At 32.3% G+C, this 13,816-nt stretch overlaps 1 protein-coding gene across 1 annotated transcript in view; it reads right to left on the bottom strand.

The window, feature by feature from the left end:
- The window catches only part of LOC130657661 (sacsin-like), a 31,593-nt gene that overhangs the window by 15,061 nt on the left and 2,716 nt on the right, over window positions 1-13,816 (bottom strand). Inside the window, exons 3-4 of the mRNA XM_057460667.1 lie at window positions 11,951-12,048; window positions 6,767-6,883 (exon numbers count right to left, since the gene is read on the bottom strand). Coding sequence (XP_057316650.1) covers window positions 6,767-6,883; window positions 11,951-12,048 — 215 coding nt within the window. The remainder of the gene's footprint in view (window positions 1-6,766; window positions 6,884-11,950; window positions 12,049-13,816) is intronic.

Here is a 13,816-nt window from a genome sequence, read left to right as displayed (position 1 = left end):
TTAGCCGCCATTCTCATCCTTATACCCCGCACCGAATCGGGTGAAGCCCGATCCAGCGGTAAATAAAAGCTAATGAAGTAGAAAGCGGCGTAACATTACTACTGATAAACTAGGTTCTAGTACAACATTTCAAATTTTTTTGGTTTAGATGTTTAATTATGCACATTGCATATTAGTTTAAATAACCACAGTACTTTTAAAAAAATGTTCGCGGAAGAAGCTTTTGCGATTTCTGGAAAATTCGCAAAAAAACGTTTATTTCCGAAAAAATCATCATCGCGAACCGAAAAAGTTTCTTCTCGCGTAAAGGGCAAATTAGAAATAGTATTTAAAATTTTTGCGGCTGTATGACAAAATGTATAGTCAGAAATATAAAAATTATCGTAAAATCGCTTTTCCCCGCAAAATGCAATAATTTGCGGTAAGCTTAACCGCAAAATTTCTTCCGCAAACACGTTTTTTCCTTGAAGTAGTAAGGATGATTCCAGGAATGTTTGCCGCTTCGTAATTTATTTCCTAACAGTTTAATGTGGTGTTGGGGATTAGGAAGGAGAACAAAAAGCTTACAAGGAACATGTTTAATTTGTTTGAAAAGTTCGACGTAAGAAAATTAAATATGGGAATGTATTATTTCGTAAAGTTACGTTAGTTTACCCACAGTGTCGATCTTCATGTGCCGTATGTTTAATATGTCGATCTTCTTTTCTAGGTGATTACGAACAAGAGCCACTTGGTGTTTGGTTTTATTGAGACCCCATTGTTGTGTTGAATCACCATCAGTTGTTTTGTGATGTGTTACACAGAGAAGATAACCCTTACTAAGATTATCTATAAGTTAGTCCTATATGAATCCTAGAAAGGGTAGTAGAAATGGTAATGGGGAAGACTCTGATTCTAAAACAAGTTACAAAAATCTCAAAAAGAAGTTGAAATATTGCACGCACTGGCAAGATTAATTGCAGAAAAAACAAAGGCCAGCTTATATTATGGACTTTAAAAGTGAAGTCAAAGATAAAGAAGCAGTGCTAACACCAGACATTGCACACATAATTTTAGTTTTAGTAACCATCTGTGATTTTAGTCTTAGTGATCGTAAATATAAATATGATTATCTCATAGAGAGATCCAAGTACATCGTATGGTACTTTTTTAATGGAGAGTTATAATATAGTTGAAACGCTACACCATAGCAGCTCGGGTTTAGACAAGGAGCTGAAGTGGTATAATCACATATACATAAGGATATTAATCTTGAAATCCATCAAAATGCAATATTTATCATTTCAAATGTACCCACAGCGGTGGGCATTATGACTCTAAAAATATTTGATTTGTTCATATTATAGACGTCCTAGAAAAATTTTCGTCTGCAACGTTGACGAAGTTAATAAATAAAGTCTTCATAACAAGTTTCATTTTTAATTTTTGTTTGGTCCCGTTTGGACAACCACAAAATGTTCTAGCTGACATAAGTCAAGAATGTGTCAGTTATAAACTATTCTAGAATCACAATGATGTGATCAGGAAAATGTTAAATAAAATCATTGAGAATACAAAAACAAAGACAGTCAATCGAGCGCTATTTTGGGCTATTTAAACAACAATGGGTAGGCTGATGGCTTTGTGGTAGAGCGTCCACCTCCAGTGCTTGGGTTCAAAACATCAGCCGAGTCATGCCAGAGATTATAAAAGTGTGAATCGATCCTTTCTGCTTAACGCCCAACATTAAAATAAGATTGATATCTTAGGTAGTTCAAATAGGAGCTTCAAATGCACTAGAGCCCCCTTTGCAGGACCCTCATTGATAACAGTACCATTGGGAACTGAAGAGGCTATCCTGGGTAATAATAGTAATATAATAATAGTTGCACTGAAACAATTTGTTTTGGAAAAACTATGACTATCCCTGCATCCTCATTAACCAACTAGCAGTCACGACCTTTATTGTTCCAAGTGAAAGTGTGGGATATAAACCTTGTTGCGTTGCATGTATGAAAAATAGCTTTTATAGCAGTAGAGTCGTTTGGAAGCGCATTGGGGCAAAATTTTCCGTGTTACAGTGATACGTCACTTAAAGTAAAGTTTTATATAACAGAAAAGACAATAAAAATAGCATGGGATAGGACTGGTAATTGCAAAGAAGAATAAATAAGTAATCGTTAAGCATGATTGGAGCTATATTTAAGTCCACGTGTCGCTTGCAGAGAAGTGTAACATTTATATAACCTTCACAAGACACTAGAAGTAAGACTAAAGTAAAAACTAATACACTGATTTTTTCGGTGAATATGTTCGTGCCAATGATCCTTGTAATAAGGAAGTAATAAACTTGAAATATAATCCACAAAAAACAAACGAAATAATACCAGACGTCAGATCAAAAATCAAACAATAACAAAGAGAAAACAAAAGAAGAAAATCACAGTTGATCGAAATACTGGCAATTCGTCAACAGCGCAAGAAATATTAAAGTTAAAGAAAATAATCATGTGCAAGCTACCTCCGGGCAGCAGAAAAAAAGGGTTGTAGTTCATAGCTTGTAAGAGATTTCGACGAAGAGATTAATAAACTCTAGAAATTTCACAACATAGATTGTAAACCACTCAATGCAACCAGATTGACACAGTTATTATTATGAAGGCGATGTGGCTCGCAAATACGACAGGTACACTGTTGTAATTTAGTAATTTAGAAATTTGTAATGAAGATGTATATGACCGGGCTTATGTTTTAAGGTCTTGGTCTCTGCGTGTGACAGAAGAGGATTTAATCAGTTTGGACGAATTCTTATGATATTAAAATAGGAATGACTGCCGCCAAGGTCTCGTTATAATACATATTCATTATTTTCTGTAGGGAAAATCGCATGACTTTCAAATAAACGTGATTGAGCCCAACAGAGAAAGTTTCCTTATTAGATCTGAATATGACAGTAACTTTAAATATGTTGGTGTGAACATACAAGCATTAAAGGTTTTTGTTGAAGACAGTCAAAACAACACCGTAGCAAGCATTTTGTAAGTCTATATTTTCACAATCAAGAAATTAACTGATATTGCACTCCTATTCTACATTTAGGTAGCTACTAAATGGAAGTGCTCACATTGAAACTTTTCTTTATATTAGAGTTATTGATGATGGCATATCCCACATCTAAAAAATGAAAAGGGCTGCACAGTGCATCCTCGTTACAGAAACTGAACAAACAGCGAAGGTCGTTACAAAAAAATTATTTGCCACTAAACAAGCAGCTATTAATTTAAAAGAAAAAAAAGACAAGGAGGGAGACCATCCTATAGTCGTTGACTAATATAAGAGAATAGACACCTAAGTACATTAATTGATAAAAAAAACATAATTCAATTATTTAGTTGAAATCACTGATTCATTATTTCCCTAGGCAGTGTTTAATGACTAGAGATTTTAAAGTGACATAAGATAATGAGCTCAGGTCCTTATCAGAATAGGGACGTTGAAGTAGATTCCACTGGATTCCACAGGTTGGAATTAACAAAAATCCAAAAGTCGAACCTCTTATGCAATGAGGATGACTTAATTTAATAAATTTGAAGAAACTTAAGAGATTTGAAGGGAGTTTAGAATTACGAAATCTGTTGATAAAAAGAATGTTAAGGTTTTCACAAGGTCAAAAACTTTAAGCACTTTAAGATTTAGAAAGAGTGATGATGAAGGAGATTGAAATTCACTGAAAGTAATAACGCGCATTGTTCTCTTTTGCAAGATGAAGACTGGATGTGTTGTGGTGTTATCAGATAGGCCCAAGAGTTGACATCCGTATTTGAGGTGAGAATCAAAAAGAGAGTGATAGATGCCATGTACATTTTAAGGAACATAGTGCCTCAGTTTAGATAAAATACCTTTGGCACGAGCTAACTTAGGAGTTAAAAAGGAAACACGAAGTTTCCAGGTTAAGTGAGAATCAAGATACACACCAAAATAACTAAGCTTGCCAAATACGTTCTGTGATGTTAAAAAGGGCATTAGGAGTTGAATGAGATTTACAAAAGCCGAACTGTCGATCGCAAAGAATATCATGAGTGTTAAGAAAATTCATAACACGGTTTTTCAGGGATTCTCCCAATTTTGGAAAGACGTGAGATATGTTTGTAATTCGAGACGTCAAGAGGAGACCCTTTATTTTTGAAAACAGGTGTAACCCTGGAAGATTTTAGCAATGAAGGAAATAATCCTGTTAAAAATGTAAGATTGAAGAGAAAAGATAAGGGTCTGCATATGTCATGCTTGACGAGTTCAAGTATTTTGAAAGGAATACTATGTGCACCTAAAGATTTATTGTGAGAAAGAGAATTAATGACTTTAAGAACTTCAAAATGATTGACAGGATTCAGAAAAATAGAATTAGGATTGGATTGCTTCAGGTAGTGTGAGTAGTGAGAGCGAGTTGGACCAATTTTTGAGCGAACTGAATCTGAAATAGACGTAAAAAGAATCATTGAAACCAATTGCTACAAGTGTTGGGTCAGATGTCAGACTGCCATAAATTTGCACCGATGGTACAGATCTAGAATTCCCAGACCTAGAGCCAATAATTTCTTTGATGCCTTTCCAGATTTTTTGCATGTTGTTACAGTAAGTGGAGAAGTATTTTAAGTAGTAGATTGATTTACTTCTTTTCAAGTTGACGTTTAGCGACTCTAACACTAGGTACATGAAGATTAAGCAAATTCTGGATCTTGGAATCAAAGATCTCAAAGGCTTGGTTCACATTTGTGAGATGGTAAAGCTCGTCTTCCCAGTTTATCTCAAGAAAATCAAGAATGAAATTTTCTCTATAAAAACTTTTCCAATCTTTCCTGAAAATTTCAAGTCTATTTTGACTGGAGAGAGAATTGCGAAGAGATGGGATTGAGGTAGATGGTCAGATATAGAGTAAAGAAGCTTGCCAGAGAAGCTTTCATTACATGAGATAGACGAAAATATATTGTCAATGAGAGTCATAGAGTTATCCGTGACTCTAGTAGGAAGAAGAATATTGGAATTAAAGATGGAGTACAAATCTATCAAAATCTTATGCTTCCCATCTTACGTTGCACATTCAAAAATGTCTTGGAAAGCGACTGAGGATATGCCACGCAAGAAATAGTATATGAGCATCATAAATATGCTCAATAAAGTCAGGTTTTACTTAAAGAGAGTATCAATGAGGAAAATAAAAGTGGCATGTGTATAAAGCATCAGTTGACGTAAGTGTTGACAAAACAGGAAGCAAATAGTACACCTGTGATGAATGTACTGGTTATATTCAAATGTTGTTTCATTGACCAATGGTATATTCTTATTCTGATTTTATTGTTTAAACACAGAACAAGTAATCACACGGAATGAATGTAGAGACGTCTCACCAAGACTAGCATCGTTAAGGGCATTGGCGAAAATCCATTTTTCCCAACAAGATCACTACATTAAGTGGGTAGGAATCACAGCAAATTCTTCTCGAATTCAAGTGATAAGTCAAATATTCAAACAGAAAAGAAAAGCAGGAAACATGTTAATCTGATGACTTGGTAAGGATTTATTGCGTGGAATCAGTCAGTTCAATACAGTGTTGCATATGAATTAAACGTTTTTATCAGCCTGGCTGAGGTGTTGAGCTACCTAGTACAGTTGTGCTATCGCACAGCTTGATACAGCTTGGCAAAAACTGTACAAATGAGCTAAAAATAAATTTCTAATGACATTAGTTGCGAAGGAAAAATTAATAACATTCACCTAGATATACCTTTTAGCTCTTCTAAAAATTGTGCCCTAATTCCCTGTGAATTTGTTACTAACAGCTTGCACCTTTTTTAATCTCCACTGCTTCTCGAAACAATTGCTGTAGAACTTATTTAATACTAACAATCTAATTTGAAAAAACATTGCATGGTACCAAACTGTTGGAGGCCTTGTGTTAGACCTTACATTGATACAAATTATACGGTGGGCTTGGTTATAGCTCCAGCCTAAAATCTCGCAGCCATACCTTCATGTCAAGTTGCCACCCATTGGGCTAAAAATAACTTTTATCCCCCTGCAGCCTCAGTCAATTATTTATTGTCAACCCCTTCTACTTACTGCATCATCCTCTTGCATGCCTATTATTCTGGACTTAATAAATTACCAAACTCAAAATTTGAATATAAGAAGATCTGAAATTCTAACAATTTTACTCGCCTGAAATATTTTTAAACAGGATATATTTACATAGGGAATTTTCTTCCCATGTGTTTTTAGCTTTCAGTTTGGAACGGTTTGATTTTCATGAAATGAATCAAAATGTGACCAGGCAATACTCTATTTTATTAAAAGGCAACATATTAATTTTTTGTCTGCCTCTCACCGAAGTTATATCACCCTCATTATATGCTTTACATCATTCCCAAATATTAATGACAATACATTTTCCAATCCCCCCAATTTATTAACACCATCAATTTATTTAGTAACTTAGAATAAGGTAATTATGAATATGTTTATTCGCGTTTGATAACCATCCTTGTAATGATTACTTCCCAAAGTGTGAAAATCATGTGGAATTTCTCAAACATGTTAAATATTACTAAATGCTAAAGAATTCTGTTGTTTTGGTACGTAGTCTCAGGGTATTAAGAATATTTCCTTTAAAAAGTGTCCACGTAAAGTAAATTGGTCAAATCGATTAACTTCGATCGTTGCTTTTTGCTAATTCACGTTAATAGATTCAACAGTTTTAGTTACTGCTAAATGCAAAGAACAAAAAAGATACCTGTAACTTAGCTAGTCCTGGAGCCGAACAGTTTGTAGCACGTCCACGGTAATCATTTTCATCATAAATAAAAACAAGTTTTGTTGCACCCGCGTCATCTGCATTTTGGACAATTTCCTAAAATGATGAAACTCACAATAACAATCACGACCAAAAGCTGCTAAAATATAAATCATTTTATTATATGGAGCTAAACTGCAAGTTTTGCTCATGTTAATTGTGCTGAAAGAAGTACAGTTCTTTAGCATCGTAGTTAGTATACATTAGGTTTACCTTAGTCATTGAGGATGCCACGTAGAGCCTGGCACAGTGGGGGAGGTTTCTACCTATAGAGCTGATCTTAAAGGTTGCCAGGGATATTAGTCTCACTTGCTTGTAAAGGAACTGGACCTTACCCAGATCTTGATTATTAATGGTTGCATATAAAAACCCAACACCCACACTGCTGCACAAGTTCTTCATCTGTCTCATGCACCTGACGCTTAGGGCATGAAGACGCCTATAATGCATATGCTGACGCTCAGGATATGCATTATATATTTTTGCATATGACGAAGCACGAAGGAGGCACCTTCATTCCTACCCATTGCCCAAAAATCCCCATAAATAGTCTACGCATGCTGAACGTGCTGTATCTACTTATTCCAATAGAAATACATTGTTTCTATTAATTTGTGTTATTTTTCTGGAACCCAAAGCAATTAACGGTCTTCCCATTACCACGCATGTAAAATAATTCTAAATAATCTATCCAAGTAATTCTTTAGCAGAAAGCGCACACCAAGTATTTTTAAGGCTATTATGAATGCCAGAAAATTTTACGTAGGTGCGAATCATTTTTTTACTTAAAGATAACTGTACTTAAACTTATATGTCATTTTTTGAAATAATACAATAGGCATAACAGTAAACATAAAAAGTTATGAATTTAGGGTTAAAGTTTAAATAACTGTGTTGAAAAATGCGTACATGCAAAGGAAGACCGTTTACCTTTGAGAGTCAAGAAACACAGTGCGGCACTTTCATCAACAAGCACACAATACACAAAGTGTAAACATAGGATCTTCCTTACAACAATTGTGAATTTACATATCAAAGCAGGTTTGGACTTTTAGATTAAAGCATAAAAAAATATCTTTCTCCGTTTTGGTTAACCAGCTGGATTCTGCCAAAATTCCACTGTTTTACTAGTTAGTTGTGGTTACACACCCCTTACTCCCTCTCTTTATCTATATCTATCTATGTATCGAGGTAAGTCAAAAACGTGTACACAACATAAGAAACATGTTTATAAGAAACATACATGTAGAATCTTCAAGAAACTTTTACTACTACATTCTATGTCTATTTTTAAAATAGGAAACTTGTTTCTAATTATTTTTAGAAATTAATTGAAGAAGATGTTACAATCATCACTAGGAAGTAATTAGTTTTATTACGTTACTGTACCTAAGTTCCCAATGAGAATAATGCACACCACAATAAACCTTCAACAAAACACGCACTCATTTTGATTCTTCTTGAGTTGTATTGTTTATATTTTGTGTTGTTGTGTTGTTGAGAACTTTTAATAAAAAAGACTTTGAAACGAAAAATGCTATACTTTTTTATTTTGCAACCAACAAGTCCAAAAATTAAAGAAACTTTTAGAACTAGCTATTTACTTGATATAAGAAACCCTTTTTATACTAGGAAAATCAAGAAACCAAAAAATAAACTTTTTGGAACTAAAAACATGGAATTTCAGCCTACAAATAATAAACTTTTAGAACTAGGCCCTTCGCCAGGTTTCTTATAAAAAAATAAAAGTATAATTTATCAAGTGAAATTTTTTAGGATGGCTTAAACATTTTATCTTCTATTGTTAGTCACCATTTGGCATTGCTGCTTTAGAGCTTCAACAGTATGCAAGTTAATCAAATTAAAGATTGACAAGATCAAAATACAATTTACACTATTACATAGCATTTTATTCTGTTTTAACTCTTTGTTGTTTTAAATGCAAGAATTATAAAACTATGACACCACAGACAAGAGGGATAATTAAATTCACAAAAATAATCTCGTGTTCTAAACATATATAGGTATTCTTTTACCCGTAATCGCAGTTTTGAGAATAGTAATCACAGGTTATCACATTTCTGAGAATAGTAATCACAGGTAATCACATTTCTGAGAATAGTAATCACAGGTAATAACATTTCTGAGAATAGTAATCACAGGTAATCACATTTCTGAGAATAGTAATCACAGGTAATCGCAGTTCTGAGAATAGTAATCACAGGTAATCACATTTCTGAGAATAGTAATCACAGGTAATCACATTTCTGAGAATAGTAATCACAGGTAATCACATTTCTGAGAATAGTAATCACAGGTAATCGCAGTTCTGAGAATAGTAATCACAGGTAATCACATTTCTGAGAATAGTAATCACAGGTAATCACATTTCTGAGAATAGTAATCACAGGTAATTACATTTCTGAGAATAGTAATCACAGGTACCCACAGTTCTGAGAACAGTGAACCTATATATATATATATATGTAAAATAGCTTAAATTTCTTAGAATGGTTTTTTGGGGAGATTGTCAAGCATAAATGGCATAAACAAGAACTTTTAAATTAAAATCTTTTCCCTCAAATATGTTAAACAAAAAAAATATTTAATAGAATCATTTAGTACATCTCCTTTTGTTTCTTAATACAAAAAACTACGAACCTTAATGTTTTTTTTACGTAATTCATGTAATGTTTTTATTCCTGGTTTATCTGATGTAAAAACACCTTGGAAATATAAAGCCTCGAATATGATGTCTTACAATACCTGTCTTAAATCTATATCTATATTTTAACGCACCAGTTTTTGCAGAAATCTCAACGAATTAATTTTAATACGTTACATAATACGTTAATTAATGTTTGCCACTTTGCAACTGAAAAATATCTCATTTGTTAAATTTTTGTCGGTTATAATTTGACAGTTTAATTGAGTTGTAATTGTTGATACCATCCTCTTAATCTTGTTTAGAAAACTTTAAAGGTTTGTAAAAAAACACGATCCAAGAATTTGATTACACATAAAATTAATTTTGTGAGTGTAAAGCATGTTCGTAAAATTTAATTGTCACGTAAAAGTTTTATGTAAAAATATTCCTTATTCTGATATATTACAATCAATACTGTCACGATTGCCATTTACACTGTAGAACATGGTCAAAGACAGACTGCTTTTGTAACATTTTGTTTGATGTTGTTTGGGTGGTTGATTTCAAGTGATAATAGGTGTTCAAAAAAGTCTGTGCTATTCTGAGTGGTTGACTCAATATTTTGCTTAAAGCTGAGTGATTTTTGGTGGTTTACGGTACTTAACTTTGATAGCTAACAATTTCCTTGTAATTTTATGCAAAAGGTCAAAAATGTTGTATTGAAATTTATGTTTTATGTGAAAGACACTGGTTAACTTTATATTTAGGTAATGATGGTGGTTCACTTAATACTAATTTTCGGAAAACAAATTGTGAACTGGCATTTCAGGGTATAATCCAAAAATTCCGAACCATAGCTGTTTGGGTCCCATTGGGAATTTGGTATAGGATCTTCTTTAGAGAGAATAGAGCTTTAATTTAAGAAGAAATTCTAATTGGGAAATAGCCTCATAACCGCTACTAAGAACGGGTACTGAGAACACCTGGATTATACCCTGGATTTTTTACAGCTATCAGAGTATCAGTAACATCTTTCTATAGTAATAAGTTTTAAGTGACAAATTATTGGTTTGAACATTAAGAATTGTGCCTGATTGTTAGTGAAGATACATATTGATCTTGAGGGTTAAAACATTAAGCCTTGGGAGAGTTTATAAATCTCATTTCAGTATATTTTACATGTATTTTTTTCACTGTACCTGTTCAGTATTTGTAAAAAGACTGGTTTGATGTTTTACTTTCGTATCTATTATGCAGGTGATAGTGATTAAATGTGGGCTTTTTTGGAACAGTTTCGTTTAAAGAAGACCCTGCAGTGGAATAGAAATAACCAAACAAACCTAAAACCTCAAATCAGCCTTTCACTTTCAAGCAGTCAGTAACTGTTAATAATAGTCATAAGCATTGTCAGAAGTTGAATAGTTCAAGTTGTTAAAAGATAATAAAGCAAAAATAATATTAATTATTTACGTTGAAAACAACAGCAGCCTTTATTTTTGTCATGCGTTACACTTAGTTCTTTTTTGTTTTTTAATAAGTTCCGTTTATATCATGCTTTTACTGATTTAACGAGAAAAGCCATAGTGTGTTTTGCACAATTTTTCAGCCTTAAGGTCGATTTCCTTACTGTATGCAAATTTTATAGATGGGTTATAATGCTATATTGTAATTTCTAAAATCCCCTAAAATAACTATTGAAAGGCATGATTTTAAGATTCCAGGCCTATCAATAACGGCAGAGCAATTGCTCTTGCTCACGCAAAGGCTCACACAATTCTGAGAAATGAGAAACTAGCTGAGCCATTAATTGCTCCCCCAATTCCAAAAAATTTTTTCTAGCTGAGCAATATCAATATATCTCACATGGAAATCAATGTTCTCTTTCTTATTATTTACAGTAAAAAAACAAATAAAATATATAAAAAAGATATTGATAGGCCTGAGATTCCCATAATCAAATCAATAACTTACCTGGAGATTCAAAGTAAACAGGTAAACAGACTCAAGTCACCCAAAACTATCAGAAAATTGCTCACCTGGTACATTTTTGTGAAAACCAGGTTTTTAAATTTGTTTTTTCTGATAAGAAATCATCAAAACACTTAAGTAATATTTAGCGGATGACATAAAAATCCAACAAATAACCACCAATTCACTTAAAAGATTTTTTCATATGTAGTCTTAAGCTACCAAGAAATATAACAACACAACAACAAATGTGCCATAGATATTAAGGTATTGTCTTATACAAAAACAATATAAACAGGATTGCTGATTTTTTAAATATACAGATGTCAGTTATTCCTTAATTATTTTTTTCATTTTCACGATAAAGCCATTTTCTCTGTAGCCCAATGTTTGTGTCCATTTCCTTATACCATTTGTATATAGCACTCATTAAATTTAAAATCTGTGTCACAATACCCATTATTTTTTTTGTGACACGAGCTTTAAATGTTAAGATTAAAGAAATTTACCTTGAAGATTTGACCATCATCAGGGTATTTTTGAAGAATACTCTTGATCTCTTCCACCAGAGTCAACCGTTTGAACTTTTTATACTTGCTGACATCAACTAAACACAAATTATAGCAATAAATGGAAAATACAAATCGCATTTTTCACAAACTCAATCTGTGATATAACACCAAGTCTATTTGGTATCAATATGATTTTAATTCAAACAGTTATTACATGTTGTATGATTCTGTTATATAAATTATGTAATAAGATTTTCATTTTTGTTTTTGTTTTACAACTAATTTTCACAAGTTTTGTACTTCTAGTATGAGGTTTTTTTAAAAATTATGGCAATGGTTCACTTTGTTTGCAATAATTTTTAATGTTTTAATTTCGATGAACGAAAAATGTATATGTTTAGATTCCTCATAGCTCTTTAATTAATTTTTTTTACCACATTTTTATTAATTTTAGATGCACTTAATATTCAATAGGGGACAACCTGGGGCTAACATGCCTTAAGGGAAGAAATTTTCACGATTTTGATTCAATATTTTCCTTCATTTTGTGAAAAAAGTATTTACAATTTTTTTGTTGGAATTAATTTACCAACATAACATAAGAAAAAGGAAAAGTGCAATATTGTAAATTTAAGTTTCTCATAAGTTTTATGAGTGTTTAAATTCAGCTAGTATGAAGTCCTCAAATAGCACTGCAGCCGATTTGTTTTGGTTAGCTCCTACTGCTGACCTCTAAGAACTGCTGACCACTAGGTTTGCAGTTTTCCAATAGGCCATGCTTTTTTCATCCCATTCCTCTTCAGTTCTTCTTCTCAATATGCTCTGCCTCCCTCCCATATAACACGGTTTTTTACTTCAACTATTGCCTAGACTTATGCTATAAGATTTATAAAAAGATTTATAGAGACCGTTTATTTTCATTTTTATGTTTGTAGTTTGTATATATTATAGTCACTATTGTAGAAGAACTGACACTATGCAGACATGACTTCTTATTGGTTGAGTTGAAGGTAATTTTAATGATAATGTCTTCAGTTGTTTTAATGTCTTCCAACAAACATCCAAGTTTTCTATGATATCATTCCATTCCATATCCTATTTAACCAGTTTGTGCAGACAATATTTTATATTTTTGATTAAGATATTTATTTTTTTTCTGTCAAAAATCATTTCTGCAAATGACTGACTTTGGTATATTCCTGAAAATGCATGAACTTGCAAAAACTTCTTTGCCTGAAAATTGCTTTCCCATAATTTATGATCAAATCCCCATAACAAAAATGTGTTATTTAATACAGTATGATATAACTTTTTTATAATTGTTAAATTTTTACTAAGTGATAGGCATTAAAAAAACAAGTTAATTTATGAAGAAGATTTAAAAGGTTATCTAGGAATCTTTACATTTATTTATTTGTTTTTTGGAATTGTGGATAATTGAGTAGAATTATGACATCATCAAGTAGTCTTAATACTTCAATAAAACAACACAGTATAGAGGTCACATAAATAACCACTGCCTAATCTGCCTTAGTAAAACTGTTAAATACAACATCCAATTACATTTACTTGATGAAATCATGTATAAGGTGATATTCAAATATATACATGTTAATAACAATTCATTTTTTTTAAAAAGATATACAAATTCCTGAATAATTTTTTGAGCTCACTCATAAAAAAATTAACTAATTTTAACTCTAAAGAAACAATTGATGATGGAGCTGGAAAGATAAAAAAATATTTGTTTGAATGAGTGCCATAATAAAGTGCGGTTGAGATGTAATAACACGACAAGAATTTCATAAAAGTTGAGAAGCCTATAACGACAATAATAATTCTGATTAAGAAGAACATATTTTT

This window comes from Hydractinia symbiolongicarpus, chromosome 9, assembly GCF_029227915.1.
Source record: "Hydractinia symbiolongicarpus strain clone_291-10 chromosome 9, HSymV2.1, whole genome shotgun sequence".
NCBI classification, from domain to species: Eukaryota; Metazoa; Cnidaria; class Hydrozoa; order Anthoathecata; family Hydractiniidae; genus Hydractinia; species Hydractinia symbiolongicarpus.
Note: the sequence above shows the minus strand (reverse complement) of the source record. Positions and strands in the feature narration are given on the sequence as shown.